Here is an 18,628-nt window from a genome sequence, read left to right on the forward strand (position 1 = left end):
GTCTTTAATCAGATTCTGACTTTGTGGAAGAGCCAGAAGTCGTATGGTGCCAGATCCAGTGAATAAGTTGGATGAGGACACACCATGTTTTTATTTAACAGAAATTGCAGTACCAGAAGCAATATGTGACACGGAGCCTTTCCATTGTGATCACAAAATACGGTGAATGCTGCTGCCAAGTGCCATCCAATGGAAAGGCAGGGATCTTCAATACGGGAAGCGGTGCGTCGAATCTTAGTAACAGTGTGCGACATGTTTCCGCTTGTTCGGTGCAGTCAGCCTGGTGTGAGCTACGGTTGAAAGAAGGTGTGTTTTTAAGTGAGCCATAAATCATCCTCCATCATGACAGCACTCCGTGTCACACATCACTTCTGGTATATGGCAATTTCTGTCAAATAAAAACATTACAGTGTGTCCTCATCCACTTTATTCACTGATCTGGCACCATGCGACTTCTGGCTCTTCCCCAAAGTCAAAATGATTCAGGACATCGAGGCAGCCATGACAGCACAACTAAAGACACTCATGAAAGAGGACTTCCAGAACTGCTTCAGAAAGTGGCAAGAACAATGGGATAACTGTGTTCAAAGTGAGGGGGAGTATTTTGAGGAGAATTAATGGCAATGTCTTTTACTGTAATACTTTTTAAACATTCACCATATTGTTTGATCACACCTGGTACATGGCAGAGTATGGCTGTGTACATATTATTTACCTGACCTGGTACACGGGAAGAGTACGGTAGGGGAGAGGGAAGAGGATGGAGCAAGGAATAAAGGAAAATAAAACAGGACACTAAATACTATGTAAGAAATGGTTATATTCGTACATTTATATAAAACTATGTACAAAAGAAATTGCAAAAAAATGCACAAAAAACTTAAATCAAATGTCCATTGAGTTAACTGAGTGCCGAGAATGACCCTAATCTGGTGGCAGCTGGGGTGAGCCAGCAAGGGGGCCTGGCAGCCGTCCTACTGAGAACCGAGGACATCCATGGGTGAGGTGACACTGTGAGGGCATCTGGGCCACGAGCTGCTGGCTGGTGAGAAGGAAAAAGGTGTGTAGGGTCTCGTTTGAATTCTGGGCAAAGTGCAGGACTGAGGTTTGAGAATTCATGAAACAGCAGATCGGAAGCGACGGTGGGCAAGAGGGCTAGGATGGGGATAAAAGGAGAGTCTGAATACAAGTGCGGACAAAGCAAGGCCAGGTGGGACAGGTGACCGGACACCCACAGAAGAGCCCGGAAAGCCTGCTTCATGAACAGGATGGGCCAGAAGTCTCCTGAGTTACGGGAAAAGAGGAAACTGGAAACTAAAGAATGACACCAAGTACAGGAAAGTTACCAACCAACATACACTTTTAATTGCAAAAAGTAAAAACTTCCGTTACATAAAACTTGAATTTGCATACATTCTTTACATGGTGGAGATCTTTACAAGTTTGCAGTGAATTAAGTTACTGCCCACATTCTGCATGGAACACACATTAACAGCTTAGACGGTTTGGAGCACGAGTGGCTGGGACAGACGTCCATCTCCCACCCGGGCCCACCCTCCCGGCCCCCTGAACATGGACTGCAGCTGTCTGGCTCCTCTGCCTGAGAGCAGGGAGGAGGCTCAGCAGAGCCCCGGGCTTACCTCTGCCTCTCCAGTCTTCTCCCCTGGGCTGTCACTGACCTTCCCGCAGCAGGGAGGGTGGGAGAAGAGGCCACAGCCAGCATTTTTTCTGAGGGTGAAACTATACAGAAAGAAGTTTGGAGAAAAGATGCTGGATTATCGGGAGACTGGTGGAGAGACAGCAGGGATACACGTGCTGATGGGGACACAGCACATTCCCAGAGCCCCCCATTTTTCATTTGCTACAGGGTTATCTCCAAGAGCACCTCACCTATGATGAGACTGGGGGTTCTCTGGCAATGCCATGTGTCTGTCTGATCCTATCACCAATTCTCATAGGTAAGTGACTGCTAGTTCGTCAAACATTTGCGAGTGCCCTTGGGCTGAAGTTTCCAGGCTGGGACACTGCAGTCATGAGTTAGGGTGGCTACGCAGGATGACCTCACCGACCCCCCAGACTCGTTATGAGGAGAGTAAGGAGGGAGATTAAGCCTGGCACAAAGCAGATGCCCTGACTCCTCCAATTTGTTTGAAACTCAAGCTCAACTGGTTTCCCTCCTCTGCGTGGCTGCTCGCAGCTGTGGCTCACTCTTGGATGGATGCCGGCTGAGTGACAGATGCGCCAAGCACAGGAGGAATGGCCTCCATGGGCCAGCCCCACCATGTCTGGACAGTATCAGGCCTCTGACTGGAGTTACGTAACATTTCTTCTCTCCACTATTCTGACAAGGTCTGGACAGTTCACGTCTCCAGAGAAACGAAAATGACAGATGTATTTAGCTCTAATGCTTCAATTATGCAGGGCAGGGAAACCAGACACTGAGGGACCTGGACGACAGACAGGCTGGCTGGAGGGTTTCTCTCCAAGGCCAGCACTTTTAAGTCACACTGTCCAGGGAGGACTGAGAGAGAGGACCTATCCATCTTCTCCGAGATGCTTTTGTGGAAGGAGCTGCTGGGTATCAGGAGCCTGGGGGTGAGGCGGCCAGAGATACCTGAGCTGATGGGGACACAGCACATTCCCAGAGCCCCCCTTTTTCAGGGTTCTCTCCATAAGCAGCTCACCTTCCTAGCTTCCTGGCCCTGCTGTGCCTGGGCTCTCTACACAATCTGCGCAGGTCCAAGCACGGAGAGGATCTCAGCCAACTTACTGTTTCAAGGTACATCTCTGCTCCCTTCTGTCAACCAATTTTAGTGGCTGATGGGTGGCCACAGCAAGTTAACGAGTGGGGAACTTGTGAACTCAGGAGCTTCTCCTCCATCACTAGGAGAACTCAAAAGCTTAAAAGACCCTTGTGTTTAATAACTGATTCTCAAAAGGCAGATGAGATTGTCTGCCCGTGCACCCAGACATGCAGCTTTCCCTCCCTCTCCCCTAAAACTTGGCCTCCTCCTGCTGGGCAAGGGTTCGATGAGAATCTACTTTGGGGTTTTCCATGTTCACAATGGAAGCCACTGGCTAAATGAGCAAACTCTCACCCAGACGACGTTAGAATGACTGATGTCATTCCATCACCTGCAGCTGAGGAACTTGAGATTTTGTTTTAAAATAATTGTTCCTATGCTGGATTTGGGCAGGGGAAGAATAGAAGACCAAGAACTGAAAAACAAGTGATGTAAACTCCAAGGGGACCCACAACTGGAATTGGGCAGAGTCCCTCTTCTGGTCATACATCTGGAAACGTGGAACAACGGGAAAAGGCTGGACACAGTTGTGTTTCAGCCACACTCTCCCAGAAAGTTTTTAAATGGGGAGGGAAAAAGGGAAAGCCTTTTTATAAAATCATCTTGTTAGACGTTCTCCTCCCCCATTTCTGTCATTTTAAAAACAAACCCCGAAGAGTTCCTGGCTTGCTGACCCTACCCCTAGGCTCTCCTACCCCAGTAGGGCTCACCCAAGTCGAGTCAGCCACCTTAGTTCTTGGGCACCAAGTTGAGCTGAGGCAGGAAAATTATATGCTGCAGAACCAACTACTTAGCAACCAGCACTTAACTGTCCCAAGCCCTGGTTTTCACTTGTGAAATGAGGATCTAATACCTACTGCACAGGACTGAGTCAAGATGAAAGGACATCATGGACTCTGCAAATGTTATTCCTTTCTCCTAAAAGATGAGCCCAAGTCTGCCAGTGTCATAGATTGTTTTATATATCACCACACAGGTGGATTCTGTTTTCATAAACCATTATTGTATTACTTTTCCTTTCCTAAACAAAATGGGTGTGGGGAAAGGATAAGCTCTGCCTCTTTTTATCAGCCAGAACAGTTGAATGTCTGTCTCATACTCGACTCCTGAGACTTGGACATCTGGACATACAGGCCCACACTGGTACCTAAGCAGACCTTCTCCCCTTAAAGCTGTTTTTTTCTGGGGACGAGAGACTCTGCTCTGGGAGCCTGTGAGAAAGTGAACCTAATCCACGTGTGGAGGTCACACATCACCTCTTAGTCAACACCCAACAAACCCATGAGCAAGTTCCTCTTTTGAGGGCCGTGGCTTTGTTCTTACTGTGGTGGTGGAGGTAGGGAATTGGTTATGGGGTCCCACCGCAACCCCCGACCCTTCCTCATTAATGACCCTCGTTCCCACACGTGTCATGTGGGGGGTCATCTGCTGCTTCCAGAGTTGAGAGCTATGTGAGCAGGGAAATCCTGCAGCACCCTCACACAAAGCTGGGGATAACCAGAGAGGGACTGGCCGGCAACCCCAGGCCATTCCTGTAGCACTGGTCACTGGTAGGGGCAGCTGATCAGATTACCTTGGGAAGAAGGCGAATCGCTTCTATGTATCCTGTAATTAGGAGCAGAAAACTCTCTTTGCAGAAGTTCTCTGCTAACATAAATCTACATTCAATTCTGAACTGGACAGATTTTCAGTCAAATGAGTAGAAAGTACATACACACACGTCTTTACTTGTCTGCTGCCACACCATTCTCTGTTGAACTGCCAACAGCTCGGGCTGGGGGGCTGGGAATGCCTCACACCCCAACACATGCAAGGCTTTCTGAGTTTTCCAAGTTTTGAGCTGAAGTGGATATTGCATGAACATGTAACGTGTAGAGGGCAGGAGTGAAATGGAGGAGGAAGACAGTAATTCATAAAAGGGAAACAGGAATTCTCAATCATCAGAAGTTGTTTTGCTCCTCAGGAAGTCTCTCTTTTCTTAACCCAAAGGGGCCTGATTAAGGAAAACTCTGAGAAGACTCTGAAGGACTGTTTACATAATACTCCCTCCTCCCGAGTGCGGCAAAGGGATGAGACGGCAAAGGCTTGAAAAGCAGGCACGCAGCTGGCCTCTCCGTGATCCCCGTGACGTGAAACCCCTTAAATCCTAACTGCTTTGCAGCCGTGACTTTTGTATGTGCAAAAGGCTTTGTTTTTCCTGCATTAACCAACACAAGGCGCTGGTTCTTTTAAGGACGAATTCCCTCAGGTACAGTTCATCCGTGTTTCATTCACGCCTGCGGAGGAGGCTCTGAGTGTTTCCACCCTGAGTTCTGTGAACCCTGATTGTCTTTTTGAAGCCGACAAACAGGCAGTTCAGGTGCCCAGGGATCCCCACTGCTGTTCAGATGTGCAGAGAAACAGGGCGTGGGGACAGATGTGGGGGCACCTCCAGGGATGAAGAGGACCCGCGAGGAGGCACACCCGCGTCCCTCACCACTGCCCGTCTCTGGACCATCACTCTGACACAGACACGTGTCCCTGCGATTTCTGCCACTCAGAATCAGGCGCCACAGAGTGGCTTGGTTTTTCTTCATCTCGGCGATGGCACGATCAGAGGCCAGATATCTAGCAGTGTCGGTAGAGGAATAATAAAGGAAAAGAAGGAAACAAGAAAAGTGTCCTTTTTACACCATTTGATTTGATTCACACCTACTGAAAACACTTAAGGGAAACAATGAGCATAGTGAATTACCTACTCAAAAGGATATAGCTTTACATTATTACAAAAAATCAAAACACCTCACCTTGTTTCCCAGCACAAAGAGATCATTTTTAGACAGAGGATCACAGAGTCGCACACCCAGCTGGCAAACACTCTGGGTCTGGAGTTCCTTCCCCAACCACATTACAACATCAGCTTGTCACATCTGTAAAACATCTTTCCTGCAGAGTCAGACCCTAAAGATCAAACCTGGGGAGGCACCCTCTTCCCAGGCCAGCACTCTAACTCATCCCTCTCCAAAGACACTTTGTAAAAGCAACACAGCTGACAGGAATGGTGCAGCCTCATCAGTAAGGGGGTCTGGCCCAGCCAAGGGAGGGGGGACCCAGAGCCCAGCTGCTGAGAAACCGTCCCCCCCTACCCCCAACAGGCAAGGAAGAAGGGAAGGTGTTGTGTGTTGGGGGGGGGGGGGAGGCATAAGAACCCAGTAAAATGGAGAATAGTATTACTTTAGGAATGCCCATTTCAATTGTAGCCAGACTCCACACTGGCATCAGAGACTCCAAGAGCCATGGACACTGGGAAAGAAGCGCACTTTCTTGAGTGCAATCTGAGGTTATCTCATCTTTTTTCACTGGTTCTAGGTTCCATTCTGCTTAGGAAACTGCAACAACTTCTTTAATTAGCCATAGCTTTCCTGAAAATGTTGCAGGTGGTGTAGCCAGGAAGACAGGACACGCGGTCAAGGATGGCTCTGAAGTCAGGACCTGTGGGCTACCCTCCCTGTGGCCAGGAGCCAGCAGAGGGGGTCATGCCATGCAGGGAGGGAAGGCACCAACCCTGCGCCCAGCCTGAAGGGCAGCTGCCAGGCTATGGTGGCAGAACAGTGTCTCCCAGCCAGACCTGGCACAGTCGTGGCCCAGCAGCGGGGCTGGAAGAGGCGGGCAGGCCGGGCTCACCATCGCCTCCAGCACACAGAGGGCTTGCACACGCATGCACAGGGCAGGAAACTAAGGAACCAACCCCTGGAAAGTGGTTTCATCGTTTGTTTTTATATCTTCCTTTCAATCTGGTCTTCGGCTCGCAAAGTTGTTCCTCTGTACGGTACTGTTTCCTACGGTTCTGAGATGGCGGTTGCATCGCAGATGACCAAGGGCTGGACCCCTCTGGCTATAATGTAGACCTTCCAGTGGGTGGCACCTGCATAGCCTTGAAGGGAAACAGCAACAGGACAGCGTGTGAACGTCAGGGGCTGGCCACACCAGCGGGCATGAGCTGGGCAGGCGTGCCAGAGCTGAGCTCAGGGCACACCTGCGGAGTCAGGCAGAGCTTGCTCTGAAGGGCATCAATGTTCCGTTACTATCAGTCCTCTGTCACCGGACAGCCAACAGGAGCTACTATCAACCACAGCGCCTCATCTCCACCCCTCACCGGCGTAACTGAATGACAGCTCAGCAGGCGGGATGCTCTGGATGAGGCATCACTTCTCAGACTGGTCTCCCTTTGCAGCAAGACGACAGGACTGGTTCTGGGGAGCAGTGGGACCCGGTAGCAAGCTCTCCTGAGGTGATCTACACTATGGCCTCATTACAAACCACCCACTAACCCAAACCAGCATTGCCTAAATTGTCATCTGCAAACAGCAGCACCCCATAAAACAGTCCAAGGAAAGTGGGTTCCATGGTCAAGTAAGTGTGACAAGTGTTGAGGCTCCTCGAAGGCTTTTGGGGGCCTTATGTGCACTCACTGTGCTGTGTATTGACAAGATAGGTATTTCTCCAAGTCAACTGGCCCAGGGAGCCCGATTTGCCTTTCCAAGAGGCTGTTTCCTCTTGGGGGTCATGAATGATCTGAAGAACTGCTCAGGGAACACTGGTCTGTATCATCTGAGTGGGCTAGGAAGGTAAACTTAAAAACTTGAAGACTTCCATAATCTCCCGATGGAAATTTTTCTGGAGTATGATGTACCTACTCATCTTTAAACGGAGAGCATTAAACAGAATTTAACCTCTACCTGGTGACTCAGGAAAGGTCACCGTGAGCAGTAATGGCGCTATCCCAGGAAGACGTGCGGGCTCAGGAGCACGACCCTACATCCTTCTTGGAAATGCCTCCCACCACAGCTCTTCTGGTGTCTGTGATCGTGTCCCTTCTCCTCCCCCTTCCCAGGACAATGCTTATTTTGTCAAAAAAACAGAACTTGCTTGTCACATAGCCATTCTTACGGGTCCCGGAGGAGCTAGAGCTGCCATCTGTCCTACAACCACTGAATTCTTCTCCTCCACTGTCAGGTCTGCTTTCCTGTCCTCATCTGGAACTGTGGCAGCTGCAGCCACCCTTCTATTCCTGCCACTGCTTCAGGCGCCCACTGTTCTCCCCACCCCACCTGCCCGTCCTTCTCCCAGACTTGCCCCTTCCTCTTGTTCTCTTCCATCTCCCGTCCCTTCCCCCCATTCCTGTCATGTGGCTGGTATTCCGTGGGCACTGCCAACTACAGGGTTCCCTTCCTTCTGGTCGGCAGAGGATGGCAGGTGACAGGCTCGGGGTTTTAGGCTCTTCTGGACTTATCCCCACCGGACCTGCATGCTCAAAGCTTCTTTGATCACTGCCAGTCACCCATATTGTTCTTTTCCCCTAATTGTGTGATTTGCATTCTAGATGCTGGTGGAAGCTGGAAACCTGGAATTTGGATAATGGAGGTGTTCCTGCAGTTGTCTGAACTGTGAGTCATTTGTAGAACATAAGACAGAAACTTTTCCAAGCACAACTACACTACACACTCCCAATCCAAATGCCACGCAGACTTGTGCAACAGTCACACCTCATGGAAGGTTCACTCCCCTACAGGAAAATAGGTTCAGAACAATTTCTACACAAGAATCTTCTTTATGCAGTAATTCCCAAGGGAGGGGGCCAGTTGTGCTCCATTATCAGTTAATGTTTAATTTCTGCGTTTTTATTTTTTCATTTCTAAGTTGAAATAAAAGTTATATAATTTAGATCAAACCTTGGCACACTCTGTGGTATGCACCCTTCCTCCAAATGAGGTGACAAGTTTCTAGGGACTGGGGTTTTCTGAACAGGCAAATTAAATCAATTTGAAAATCAACTGGGCTCTGCCGGGGCCTCCAGGCGTCCCCCAGGTCTTGTGAGGCAGGAAAAACAAGGGAGGTAATGGTGATGCTTTCTGACTTATTTGCTTCTGCCAAGAAAATTCTGCAAACTGGCTGCTACTAACAGCAGTTGGTTTAAACCTGTTTCTCTGGAACAGATTTTTCAGAATGTAATGCACAGAAGAAGTCACAGTTGGGAGAGCAGAGCCAAGGGTGAGTCATGGCTGCGGGGCTGTGAGCTGGCTGTGGGAACCACACAGAAGGACCCGTTTCCCTGTGTGGCTGCTGCCCTGACAGACAGCTCGCACTGCTTCATTAGCAAAACGGGCACAGAAAGGGTTTCCTCGAATCTGGAATTGTACCTCCCCTGCTTGACTGTTAAACGAGATACGTAAGACTTGATTCTCTGCCTAACTGGTGGTGAGGCCTCGGATTGTTCACTTCCCCTCTCTGGTTCTCAATCTCATCTGTAAAATAAAGGATTGCTTGAAATATTCTCCATAACCCCTCTAACTTGAAATTTCTAAGGCCAATGGACACATGCATTGCAAATATATATACAAGACACTTCTCTCTGCTATATTTCTTCAATATTTGTTCCATCTAAGCATAAATATTGATCCTGGTTAATTTAAAAAAGGCTATTTCTGACCCCACTGAATCTTTGTGAAGGCAATACTTAATTCTTACAATATTTTTTGAGTTAAAAACTAAAAAGATCCTGTGACTGACATTGCCCTTCTGGGGCCCCACCTACCGATATCTCCCGACTCTAGTGGCATCGCCACAGAGTGGCAGTGTCTTCGGCACTGGAAGGGAGGGATGAGCTGCAACATGGCCTCGCCATTGCCGATGGTAAATAGGTCATGCATCCTATGCATCTGGAGGAAAAGGGGAGGGGGCGGAGGAAAGGAAGGAAAAGAGAACAAATAAAATCCAGGGGCATGGGAGATTAATAGGCAAAAATCTGTACACATACGGCTGAGTTTCCTAGCAGCCTAAGCAAAAAGGAAAACAGCACCAGTACCACAATTCACGATTATGTTTAAAGACAAAAAAAACAAACCAGTTTCTCCAAAGCATGGCATCTCCCAGTATTGAGACCAGGGTAAAATCTCTTCTAGTGGCTTCTCCTACCGAGATACGTGATTTAGAGGGTGACATCCTCAACAACAGCCTTACAGCAGAAACGCACGAGCTTCATAATTCCCAACTATTTCTAGCCACAGCTTCAAAGTAGGCGAAGGCAAAAGCTCTAGCTGTAATTTAACAGAAGTCTAGCCTGGTCTAAGTCTGCAATCTTCTGAGGGTCTGGCTTGGTCGCGACTTTTAGAGAAATAGATGGTCTCCATATCCTTTGGGAAATGTTCCGTGGAATATTCTTTCGTACTGCCAGCATTTTGATGAGAATTGAACAGCAGCAAGTCCAAGTTTATACTTTCTGGTAAAACCTAGGTAAGCAGATATCAGGCTGCTGATTAAAAGCTAATGACAGTAAGACTGGCCTCTGATTTTGAAACGAAGGTGACGAGCAGGATATGCCCCTGCATAGGCACCAACTGCACTTCTGAGGGGGCACGACTGCCACCAACGGGCATCAGGTGTGACATGCTGTGCCCCAGGCAGAGCTATGAACCCCGTGGCTGGGGTGGGGCCGGGAGGAGGGATAAAGACAGTGGGCTCAGCCTTCTCTTCCTACCTAGTGAGAGAGCACACTTGGGGCCTCCCCTCCGAGCCCCGCCCCCGGGAAACCTTTTATAAGACCATGTAAAGCAGGGGTCAGATGTCTGACTCCCTGGGCCATGTCCTGGTTTTCTCTTCACCACTCAGGGCCTCCAGAGCCTTGGGTTTTGGCCCCATCTTCTCCTGTCCCCAACGCTGGTCTTTCTGCTGCTCCCACAGGCCCTGGTTATGACTCTGTTTCCATGGCAACACTAGAGCCATTTTAATTGTTGCTGCAGTGACAGAAGAAGGACTAGGGAGGAGTAACTAGTGTCTTGAGCTGACCTGCAACTGACTGGTACTGATACCAGCAGAAGCCCTGACATCTGTAGTCCTGAAAAAATCCCAGAAGACCAAAACCAAGTGGAGGTATCCGTTTCATATAAACCGGGGGGTGGGGGGGACCATGTTCCTCCCCACCCAGGATGGGAAGAAACAGACACCAGGATGGAGTGGGCTGGCTCCAGGCAACACCGTGGAGTGTGTGAAGTGGGCCTTGGAGCCCCTACCTCTCCCCCCAGTGCCTCTGAACCATCGGATCCCCACTTCTTATCTTCTATCACAAGGCTGTCTCTTGCATCCTGGGCCCCCAGACATGTGACTTCACCAGGGTCCGGGGCCCAGGGACACGGTCAACAGGGTGGAGTAACAGGCTGTGGAGAAAGCAGAGCTTGGGCCAGGGCAGGGAGCAGATGCTCCAAGAAACCAGACTCTCAGGATTTTTGCTGGTTGGGCTACTCCCCTTCCCAAAACATCTTCGAGAACCATAACAAGACAGCTCTGATAGGCGTCTGAGTAACTGTGTTTATCCCTTTGGCTGGGATCCTTGGTGTCCCTGCTAAGCAGGCTGGTGAAATTAACTTCAGATGCAAGTGGGAAAACCAAGATGAAGATAAAGGCCCTTGCCCAGAATTATATCATCAGTATGAAGATGAAATCAAACTAGGGCCCCGAGTTCTAGCCGGGGACAGCAGGACAATCTCCTTTCAAACTCTGAGGCCAGAGCCCAGCACCTCCACCCTACTGCTGGCAGAGAGAAGTTTGGACTTCTAGACACAACGACTGTTTTTCTAGGCTTTGAAATTCCTTTCACATGATTCAGCACATTTGCAGCCAAGAGTATCAGGAGGTTGAAGACACAACCCAGAGTTGGTAGGGGTCACGGTTTGGGAAGTTACATTTTTTTCACAACGGAAGATTTGCCGTTTTAATTCTTCCAAACCAATCCAGGGCTCAAACACTTTCCTCAGGAATGAGCCTCAACAAAAGAGCAATTCAGAGAAAAGTAAACAGACACAAACATAGAACGGTTTTGCCCAGTGCACTGGCCAGAGAGAAGTGAATGCAGCTTTGAGTACGTGGCCTTGGACGGACGTGAGAAGCTGGGCTGCCTGACTCGGGCACGTGCCTGTCCATCCTTTTGTTCCAAAATGTCTCCAGCCTCCCAAGCTTTCTGCTTTTCCAATACTCTATCTGAAGTTCCTCATTTGTTTGTGGGGAAAGCCAACAGGGGGGTAGGGGGTAGGGAGAGCCCTCCTATTAACTTGCTGAGTCCTTGGGCAGATGATTTAATTTCGCTGGGGCTCAGTTTCCTTATCTGCAAAATGAGTAAGATGGACTATTCATTTACATACCTTCATTACAGTCTGCCTGCTCTCTACTTTGAGGCAGAGAAGTCAGACTAACTGCATGCTCAGGTCCCTTCAAATTTTAAGATTCTATAGACTTTAAGGCAGAAAAGCAGGCAGCAGGAGGTAGACTTGCAAGGTAACTAAACTCTCTGTGAGCACGCCTTCGTGAGGGGGGGCCCCAGGGGCCTCCTGGCTATAACAGGAGAAGAGAACTTTAGATTATGTGGGTGTCCCTTCACGTCACCCTCCAGGTCGATGTGCAGGGAAGGCCTTGATGATGACATCAGCCCAGGTCCCAAGTAAGAAAAATTCTAGTTCTAAGTCCTCTAGAAATTTCCTACCTTACTCCCCACAATAGGTTCTGGTTGAAGAAGGAAGCACTTTTTCAAGGAGGCATCTTCTGGAAATGGTAGGTCGGTGAAAACAGGAAAAAGTTCACGTAAAATGTGTGATCTGTTCAGAGGTCTTCTCCTGTAAGAGTTTGAAAGAGAAAAAAAGTAATTAAAATGGGCAAGCCAGCCTCCATGGGTAACGCAGAGCTAAGCAACGGTGGGAAAACTGTGGGCTGTGGGTAAGAGGGAAGAGTATCAGGGCAGTATCTTAAGTATTAGTTCCGTGAAGAACAGTCAATTAACTGTAACATGTACATGCACACACATAAACTCTACAGCCACGACCTGTCCATGTGGGTGGGGTGTTTATAAAATCCAGCTAAAACAACATATAGAGGAAGGAAAGAAACAATCCATTCGTTATGTCTTGGCAAAGAGACCGAAGTAATAACAAGCCAAGTGGGAGAAGAGACAAAGGGAGAGAGAAGGAGGGGCAAAAATCTGCCCCTTCTTCTAAGGCAGAATGGCATGCAGTGGGGAGCCTGACTAGCTTGTTACATTGAGTATTTGATAACGCAAAGAAAGAGCAAATGTGAAGGAGGGCAGAAGCATCAAGTAATTATCCAACCAAAAGACTGAAAAAGCAATTCTCTTTTGGAACAGTTCTAGATGGCAACAGGCTTCCCTTTTCTTTCTACAGAGCAACCCAAGAAATGGACCATGTCTTCTATAGGACACAGGAAGGAACAGGGAGACAGACCTGTTTCAGCGCTGGTTGGCTGACCCTAAGCAAGGTACTTAACCTCTCTGAGTCCCACTTTTCTGACCTGAAAAATGACAATGGTAATTCCTTCTTCCCAGAGCTATTATGAGTATCACCACGGAACAACAAGATATTAAATGCAGCCTGGCATAAACAAGTGCCAGGAAATGACGTTCCCCTTCTATCCTGCGTGCTCTTGTCAGCCTCAACACTCAGGACCCATTCTGCACAAACAGAAATGCTAAACACCTACCTAGAAATAAGTTACGATTCTACTAGGCGATCCCGGTGTTGCCCCATGGTGGCCCCCTGACACATCTCTCCTACTTGTCGCCTTCCTCTCTCACTGGTTTTTCCACAGTGAGCTCCTGAGTATCACTTGACTCGAAGAGTGTACTGCAAAGTGCTTACACAGCAGCTGGCACAGAAGGGTCTCAGTGTGGCAGCCATCACTGTGGTCTGCCCTCTTTCTACACACCTGCAGGCTGGAGCCCCTTTCCACACTCACCATGGATAAGGAAATGGGAACCACCGATCAGGAAAGCAGCGCCACCACTTGGTGAAAAACCCTTCCGTGAAGCCTTCTGTGGCCTCAGGGTACTGGCACAAAAAATGCTGCAGCTCCTCAGAAGACAGGGACTGTTCCGTCTTGGCAAGGCCAGAAAGAAAAGCAAGACAAAACAACACAGAATTACGTATCAGGAATGTCACAGAGCTTGCCGTCTTCTAGCCATTAAGTGGGTAACCACTGAGTGGGAGAATCAGGCTTCTCGCTCACCTTGATCACCAGAGGATGGAGTCCCTCAAATTTCTTCGGGGTATCTTCCAGGAGCACGACCTTGAGGGGTAATTTCTGGGCACAACCAGTGCAGTTGGCAGGGATGATGTCCGATTCATTTTGCTCATGGTCATTTGTCCAGAGGTCAAAGTCTGAAAGAGGAAGGGATATGGAGAAAGCAGATACAGGAGGAACACAGCAGGGAAATCTAGTAGCCCCAGCAATGACGCAGAAAGCAAGCAATCAATTTTAAAAGCTAACAATGACAAGCACTGGTGACCTCTGAACAGGTCACTGGGACCCCTGAGGAGGAAGCAGAGGGCCCAGGGGACAGGAGTGGGAAGGAGAGGTATTTTTCTCTGTATACTCTCCTATACTTTATGGAAAACCATTTTTAAGATGAACAAATTAAGTCGAACAGTTGGAGAAGACATTCAGTGACATGGGGTTGGAGACGTAGTTCTTCCACTGTGAGCCATCTACAGCACTGGGGGGAGGGGCAGGCAGAAGGGGGGCGGTCCCAGCATCAGTGATGAGTCCCACTGCGTGGGTTCTCCAATACCCTGCGTGTGTGCTGGAGGCCAGGACGACTGGGAAGGAAGAATGAGAAAGAGTGCAAAAAGAAGGGATGGAGAGGAGACAGGACTTTCCAGGGGCCCATGTTTGGAGTAAAATGAATTGCATCTGCCCATCAGACGGCACTCTATCCCAGCTCAGAAGGGGGTGGGGTGACTAACCATGGTTTCTATCCCCAAGGACTGCAGGTTGGTCAGAAATGGAAAAAGACCCCACCCAGACTCTGACGTGAGTGCTGGTCAGCTCCCCGACACCTTTCCTGGTCCTTCTCTGAGGGACCGACCGACCATTTCTACACAGCCCTTCTCAGTTTCTCCCTATTCCTGCCCTCTGACACTATTCTGTTTATACTATTATTGCATGATTTCTTGTTTGCTTTTTGTTCCATTCTAGGATTTATGGGTGTTCTCTGAGATATGTGTTTGTGATCAACTCTAATTGGAATCCAAAATGTTTCACCAGATGGTTTGATTAAAACCCAATGGAAACCAAATCAGGAGAGAGCCTAGAACGAAAGACAACAGACAACCAAATGTGGCTGAAGTTTTTAAACCAATAAACATACTTGGAAACTGACTCTTAACCACAGAACATTTTCTGCAGTTTGCGGCAAGTCCTTTCCCCCTGTTTTCTGTGGCAGGTGTTAGGGTGTAGGAAATCCCACCAGGTAAGAACTGCATGTTCTCAGCACATCTCCCGAGAACCCTCCAAGCGCCTTCCACCTCTGGCAGGTAGACCTGTGTTTCCTCGAGGCAGCGGCCACCCACCTACCCTTCTCCCGTCTCCCCGGGGGCAGATTACCCGCCAGAGGACTACTGCTGCACTCTGATCCTGCGTGGGGCTTCTCCTCCCACCGCGTTCACTGGGAGCCTCCAGGGCAGCCAAAACCCTTTCGTGACACCTGTTTCAGTGGCACTCAGAGGCTGCAAAGTTATACTTTTTTCTTCTGGAATATGTTCAAATGTTCCTTATTGAGGCCAAATGGGATGTATTCTTGCCAAAATACAAGAACTCTGGGTACTGGATATACGATGAGGCATACATAGTCAGAACACCACGTTATAATTACACAGCATCGCAGTTTCCAAAGTGCTTGTGAGGGAGGGGGAGGCAGGCGGAGGGGAGCGAAGGCGCTGAGAACCAGGCCCTGCGCTAGTCATTTCCACATGCTGCATGGCTTCCTTTTTACCATGTGATTTCTGAGGAGGCATCACTCTTCTCATTTAACAAACTAGAGTGAGAGGCAATGGGAATCACCAAAGCAGCAAGGTGTGGTGGGGGGAGGGCACAGAAGAAGCTGCGTGGCGCTGGAGGAGGGGGGATAAGAGAATAGTGGCTGCCCAGGAGGCTGTACCGGGGACTCCTAGGGCGGGAAGCACTAGACTCTGCTGGGAGCAAAGCAAGGAACCACCCAAGACCTTTGTGCAAGGGTTCCCTGACGCGTCAGGAAGGTTATTCTGGGTTGTGACTAAGGTGTCCTAGAAGAGAGAGGCTGGGAAGATGACGACCTGGTTACCCTTTGTTCATAATAACTACTAGCAATAAATTTAACATGGTAAAACTATCACATTTTACTGAAGGACATAAAGTAAGACCTGAATAAATAAACACATCATACCATGATCCTGGATGGGAAGACTAAGTATCATAAAGATGTCATTTTCCATTTCAGTTTTTAAATGACTATGGCTGGTGAATATGATTAATGTTTCTATGCCTAGATAGCTATAGTATTGTGCCACCTTATTATTAAATTATCTTGCTTTCTTTTTCTTTCTTGATTTTTCTTCCCTGGGTTTTCTCCCTCCACCTGTTTTTCAAGGCATCTCTACCTGGCAATCTCAAGAATATCTAAAGCTCAATCTTAATTCATTGAAGAAAGAATGGACTCAGTAGTTTTGGGACAAGGGGCTATCTATTTGGAAGGAAATAAAGTTTAATCCCTATATTTCACGGTACACTGAAATAAATTCTAGATGAATTAAAGATATAAATGGATAAAACAAAATTAGAGGAAAGTATGGGATGGTTTTTACAGTTTGGGAGCAAAAAAGTCTTCTTAAGCAAGACACAAACCAAGATGTCATAAAGAAAAAAAGTGGACAGATTCAACCATTATTTGCATATAAGAGAAGAATTAATATCTCTAATATATAACAAACACCTATTTGATAAAAAATTTTAAATGGGTAAAGAATATGGCCCAGGAATCAACAGAAAAATAAATATAAATGGCCTATAATACATGTGAAAAGAAATCTAACACCACTAATAAATAAATGCAATTTGGGGCGGCCGGATGGCTCAGTTGGTTAGAGTGCAAGCTCTTAACAACAGGGTTGCCAGTTCAATTCCCACATGGGCCAGTGAGCTGCGCCCTCCACAACTAGATTGAAGACAACAAAATGCCTGCCGCAGCTGAGCTTCTGGAGGGGTGAACTCTCAACAAGGTTGCAGGTTCAATTCGCGCGCATGGGATGGTGGGCTGCGCCCCCTGCAACTAAGATTGAAAATGGCGACTGGACTTGGAGCTGAGCTGCGCCCTCCACAACTAGATTGAAGGACAACGACTTGGAGCTGATGGGCCTTGGAGAAACACACTGTTCCCCAATATCCCCCCCCCAAAAAAAGAAATGCACCTTAAAATGAGATACCATTCTTCAGTTTTCTAACTGGCAAAACAATGACAACATCCAGTGTCGATAATCAACATATGCAAGTTTATGAAGAACAAGATTTTTTTATTTATTAAAATTTAAACTGTCCTTTGACACAGTAATTCTACTTCTAAGTATCTATCTTACAGAAATAATAGTATATGTATATAAAGACATGTATATATGAATGTCCCACATGCATTTTTCTTTGTAATAGCAAAAAAACTAGAAACTGTTCAATTAGGGAATATTCCCAGAACGGAATATGAAATCCTAAAAGATGTGTATAGTGGGTTGAATAGTGTCCCCCCAGAATTCATGTCCTTCTGGAACCTCAGAATGTGACCCTATTTGGAAAGAGGGTCTTTGCAGGTGTAATGAATGCATGAAGATGAGGTCATCCTCAAGAAGGGAGGGCCCTAAATCCAATTTAAATGGTGGCCTTATAAGAAAACACAGACACACACGGAGGGAAGACGGCCATGTAAAGACAGAGGCAGAGACGGGAGTTACGCTGCCACAGCTACGGAATGCCCAGGAGGACTAGCAACCACCAGAAGCTGGAAGAGGCAAGAAAAGTTCTTTCTAGAGCCTTCAAGAGCGAGTGGACCTCTGCTGATGCCTTGATATGGGCCGCTAGCCTTCACAACTGTGAGAGAATCAATTTATATTGCTTTAAGCCACCCAGCCTGTGGTACTTTGTTACAGTAGCCTTAGAAACGAAAGAAACTAATATAATGTGTCTAGCCAAAAATATGTACATAAGGCTTTTTTGTGTGCGTGAACCCACAAGTATTTTAGATCTATTAAGTGTATCTACCTATATAGCCATGGAAAAATTCAGAAGGATGTATATCAAACTATTACCAGTGGTTGCTTGAGTGGAGGAGTTAGAGGGATATAGAGGTGAGAAATTTTACTTTACTAAATGTACATTTGAAAAAATCAAAATCTCACACCTCTTTGTTGTCTTTGTATGTAAGTGTTTTATGTATTTTCCAAATAAAAATGTCTTTGGAGACTATGAAAACTTAAGCCGAGACTATCAACTGTGAAATATGGAGTGCAGCCACCTCAGAAGACAGGCCCCTCGGGAGGTACCTGCCAGGAGCAGACGCAGGACGGCAGGCTGCTGCTGGTCAGCCGAGGAAGAGCGGAAGTGATGAGGACAAAGGATCACGGGAATGGGCTAGCTCATGCCGTCCAGCTGAATCAGGGGAGCCCAAATGTCAAGAAGAGGAGCCACTTCTGGTTTCTCTGCAGCTTTGAGATCACCAAGGGGCACAAAGGCTGTGCTTGTATTTGGTGGAAGGGGCTGCGGAGCGGCCAGGCAGTGAAGTGTCTGGGCGTAGGGTCAGCAGGACTCTTCCTCCCCTGCCACAGAATCCCCAAAAACAACGCCAGAAGTGCCCTGACTCCAACCTGGCCTCCATCTACCTGAAAAAGTTTTATCTGATCTCTACACCACAGAGCGAGTGAGTCCCACCCTGGAAAACGGCCAGTAGCACAGAGCAGACTGTCCAGGCCACGGCTTTCCTCCATGCTGCG

At 47.9% G+C, this 18,628-nt stretch overlaps 1 protein-coding gene across 8 annotated transcripts in view; it reads right to left on the minus strand.

Annotated features, from left to right (window-relative positions):
• Nucleotides 1–1,342: 1,342 nt before the first annotated feature.
• The window catches only part of C2H6orf89 (chromosome 2 C6orf89 homolog), a 34,302-nt gene continuing 17,016 nt past the window's right edge, over nt 1,343–18,628 (minus strand). For 6 of the 8 annotated variants that reach the window (XM_019738770.3, XM_019738772.3, XM_019738773.3 and 3 more), the window contains 5 exons: nt 13,848–13,999; nt 13,578–13,717; nt 12,316–12,445; nt 9,379–9,502; nt 5,465–6,717 (listed from right to left, as the gene is read on the minus strand). In XM_019738770.3, coding sequence (XP_019594329.3) covers nt 6,623–6,717; nt 9,379–9,502; nt 12,316–12,445; nt 13,578–13,717; nt 13,848–13,999 — 641 coding nt within the window. In that variant the 3' untranslated portion in view covers nt 5,465–6,622. Of the gene's footprint in view, nt 5,412–5,464; nt 6,718–9,378; nt 9,503–12,315; nt 12,446–13,577; nt 13,718–13,847; nt 14,000–18,628 lie in introns of those variants that run through there. The other 2 variants (XR_012496565.2, XR_012496566.2) reach the window with 2 other exon arrangements.

The sequence above is a fragment of the Rhinolophus sinicus genome, chromosome 2 (genome assembly GCF_057876585.1).
Source record: "Rhinolophus sinicus isolate RSI-liver-muscle chromosome 2, RSI-T2T, whole genome shotgun sequence".
NCBI lineage: Eukaryota > Metazoa > Chordata > Mammalia > Chiroptera > Rhinolophidae > Rhinolophus > Rhinolophus sinicus.